Here is a 3,322-nt window from a genome sequence, read left to right on the forward strand (position 1 = left end):
TTAATTGTATGAATTATTTTACTTCGGTAATAACCGAAATATTTTGGTAATAACCAAAAAAGCAAAACCATGGCAAAGCTTTTAATAAAAATTAAGTATAGCTTGCCAAGTGCTAAAAACTTACTAAAAATATATAATCTATGTGATAGTTTTGCAAATGAAAGATTAAGATTCACTTCTCCCAAACAAACACACACACACAGATTTGGAAATAGAGAAAACAAAACTTCTTGATGAGACATTCAAATAAAAGACAGAACACAGGAGAAATTTTTCAGTGGGGCCAAGGAGATAGCTCAGTGGTCTAAGTGCCTGCGTGGCAAGCACAAGGAGCAAGGTTTGATCCCCAGTATCACACGCCGTGCCAGTACTAGAATGCTAGGTGTGCCGTGCAGGCCACTGGAACCGGGCACAGTGGCATACGTCTGTAATCCCAGTGCTGGGGAGGCTGAGACAGAAGGATCATTATGGGTCTGAGCTGTGTAGCAAGACCCTGTACTGAACAAATGAATAAAATATTTTTTAAAAAGAAAAAAAATCATGTTGGTTAATGAAATCTTCGCTGTCCTCTCTCACTGTGTATATGTGCTGAAAGAAAATGATTGAAGTAGTTCCTGAACACTTATTCTCAGCATACAGAGATGTGGCAAATATGACTTTTGATAAATCAACTGTGAAATTTAAAACTATACTTCTAGTGCTGACATACTCTGCTCACTATTTGTTGGTCTGCAGGATGTGCAGAATCAAATTGCTTATTAGTCAAAGGTGGATGTGGGTGGCGTGAGAATACTTACCCAGAACACACCACTCACGTGACTAATGGTTCCATTTATGCAAATACGTAGCACCAGGTGATTTTTAAAAACATCTATTGTGTTACTCAAACTTAATCTAATACAAAACTGGTTAGGCAACTTGATAGAATTTAAAAACATTACTTGGAAAACACAAATTCAGCTGAAAACTTACAACAAAATTGAAAATAGTTCTGATGTAAACATGACCACAAAACACAGCATAACACAATATTGTTAGAAACTATATTGACACTCCTGTTTGGACCCGGACTTCACACATCATGAAGATTTTGGCATCCTAAGAGTTCTACTGAATCTCTGGGACACAAGAATAGTGATACTTATTTAATTTTATTATGGAAGGCTTCTCATTTTCATGTTTTGTTCTAAAATTGAGCTGTGAGGGGCTGCGGAGATAGCTCAATGGCATAGAGCCTGCCTGACAAGCACAAGGTCCCAAGTTCAGTACCTGCTACTGCAAAAATACAAACAACAGCAATAAAAACTTAAAATTGAGCTGAGTCTGTGTTTGGTGGCCACTGGCCAAATCCCCCTCTTGTGCTATGGCATCAGAACTGTGGATGGATCCCAGGAGGCCCAGCTAGATTGGTTACATCCAGGCATGGTCCTACAACTCTGTCTTCACCATGAGACAAAGGGAGGAGGGCTGTGTGTAGTTTACACCTCTGAAAACTGGACTCCTTTATAAACTAGAATGCAACGTGCCTGTGCCCCTTCTATGGGTCACACAGAGGAGGGAGCTGTGGAGCAGTAACACGAAAGGCCCATGGCTCCTTAATCAGCCCATGCGACTGTGGTACCAAACTGCCCACTGCTTCAGGATGCAATGCAAGTGAGAAATGAATGAAAATCACTCTGCTAGTAACATCTGTCACGCATCTAACATGTACACACACTGTTTCATAGTAAAGACAGAACTTCAGAATGGATTCCTCAGTTTTCTTCTGGGAAAGCAATCTTACTTAGCTGTCATTTGGAAGATCGTATTTTAGCAAATATTGTCATTAAAAACTCATTTTTTTGACCTCATGCATTAACAAAATTTGTATTGCAAGGGGGAAAGTAACATGTACTTCAACATATTTAATATATGCAACAGTTACAAGATATGTTTCAAATAGTTACCAGGGTTATACCCACAACACTGTGCAACATACAAAGATAACATTGTCAATGAGGTTATTTTGAATGGAGATATTAATTGTATTACAAGTATCTATATCAAATAATTATTTAATCATTTCCAGAAAAAGATGAATTTGAAATGTGAAAGAAAAGCATTTTGATTAAAGATCCATCTGTTTTTCAAAATCTTGAACCCATATTTGAGTTACAGTTGACATCCAAAGAAGAAAGCTAATACCTGACACTTTATTTGGATACATTGAAGGGTGATTTCAAATTTGCCACTGTTTAGCATTAGGATTAAAGAAGAGACCTGTGGAGATAGCACAGTAGCCTAAGTGCTTGCCTGGCAAGTGCAAGGACCCAGGTTCAATCCCCGGTACCACACACTGTGCCAGCCCTGTGCAAAGCTGAACACCCAAACCGGGCATGGTGATGCACACCTGTAATCTCAAGGCTGGGGAGGCTGAGACAGGAGGATCACTATGAGTCTGAGCTGCATAGTGAGACCCTGTACCAAATAAAGTCTTTAAAAAAAAAGATTAAAGAATTCTCACTGGTAAACAGAGTTCATTGTTCTAAGCGTATTATCAGCTTCTTGGTTGTGTGAACCAGAATTTTTAGTCAACACAACTAAAAGTATGAGGAAAAACAGACATTAACTCATGAACCATCATGGTCTTGCATGTAGTATTGTCCCTGTGCCCCTAGCCTGCAATGAATTTAGGAATAGCTAGTTGTGCTAGCTGCAACTAATCAGGTTGTATTTGCCTATTATACTTAATAGTAAGAATTGTTTCATAATAAACATTTTGTTTGGGGTCTTTAAACCACCTGTACTGTAATAGAAAATGCTCCCCTCTCCGCAGCTGGTATACTTTGGTTTCTTAGTGGCCTGGATAATAGTTTCTGTTCCAGCTCTGGTTGCTCCTGTTGCACAGAAACAGCTGGTCCCTGTGATGCGTGGCTGGCCACCACAGTGCGCATTGTATAAACCAGCCCCCAACTGATGAGCCAGCCAGCCTCTGTACTCCTGCTTGCTTGTCCCATGTAAGTCCCAGGCCACCACAGAGGAAGCCTGGTATTTTGGCAATGATCCCGATGAGTACTCCTGTACACCATGCTGTGCCAGCACGGGATCGCCAGGTGTGCCTTGTCGGCCACTGAAACTGGGTATGGTGGCCCACGCCTGTCATCCCAGCACTGGGGAGGTTGAGACAGGAGGATCACTATGAATCTGAGCTGTGTAGCAAGACCCTCTACCAAATAAATAAATCAATAAAAGATTTTTAAGAAAGAAAAATATTGCGTTGGGTCTTAAGCTACCTGTGCTGGAATAGAAAATGTGCCCCTCTCCACAGCCAGGATACTTCTTA

At 40.5% G+C, this 3,322-nt stretch overlaps 1 protein-coding gene across 1 annotated transcript in view; it reads left to right on the plus strand.

Annotated features, from left to right (window-relative positions):
- The first annotated feature begins 3,066 nt into the window (after positions 1–3,066).
- The window catches only part of Arfgef3 (ARFGEF family member 3), a 154,791-nt gene continuing 154,535 nt past the window's right edge, over positions 3,067–3,322 (plus strand). Inside the window, exon 1 of the mRNA XM_023712198.1 lies at positions 3,067–3,119. Coding sequence (XP_023567966.1) covers positions 3,067–3,119 — 53 coding nt within the window. The remainder of the gene's footprint in view (positions 3,120–3,322) is intronic.

This window comes from Octodon degus, unplaced genomic scaffold, assembly GCF_000260255.1.
Source record: "Octodon degus isolate 3935 unplaced genomic scaffold, OctDeg1.0 scaffold00024, whole genome shotgun sequence".
Lineage (NCBI taxonomy): Eukaryota > Metazoa > Chordata > Mammalia > Rodentia > Octodontidae > Octodon > Octodon degus.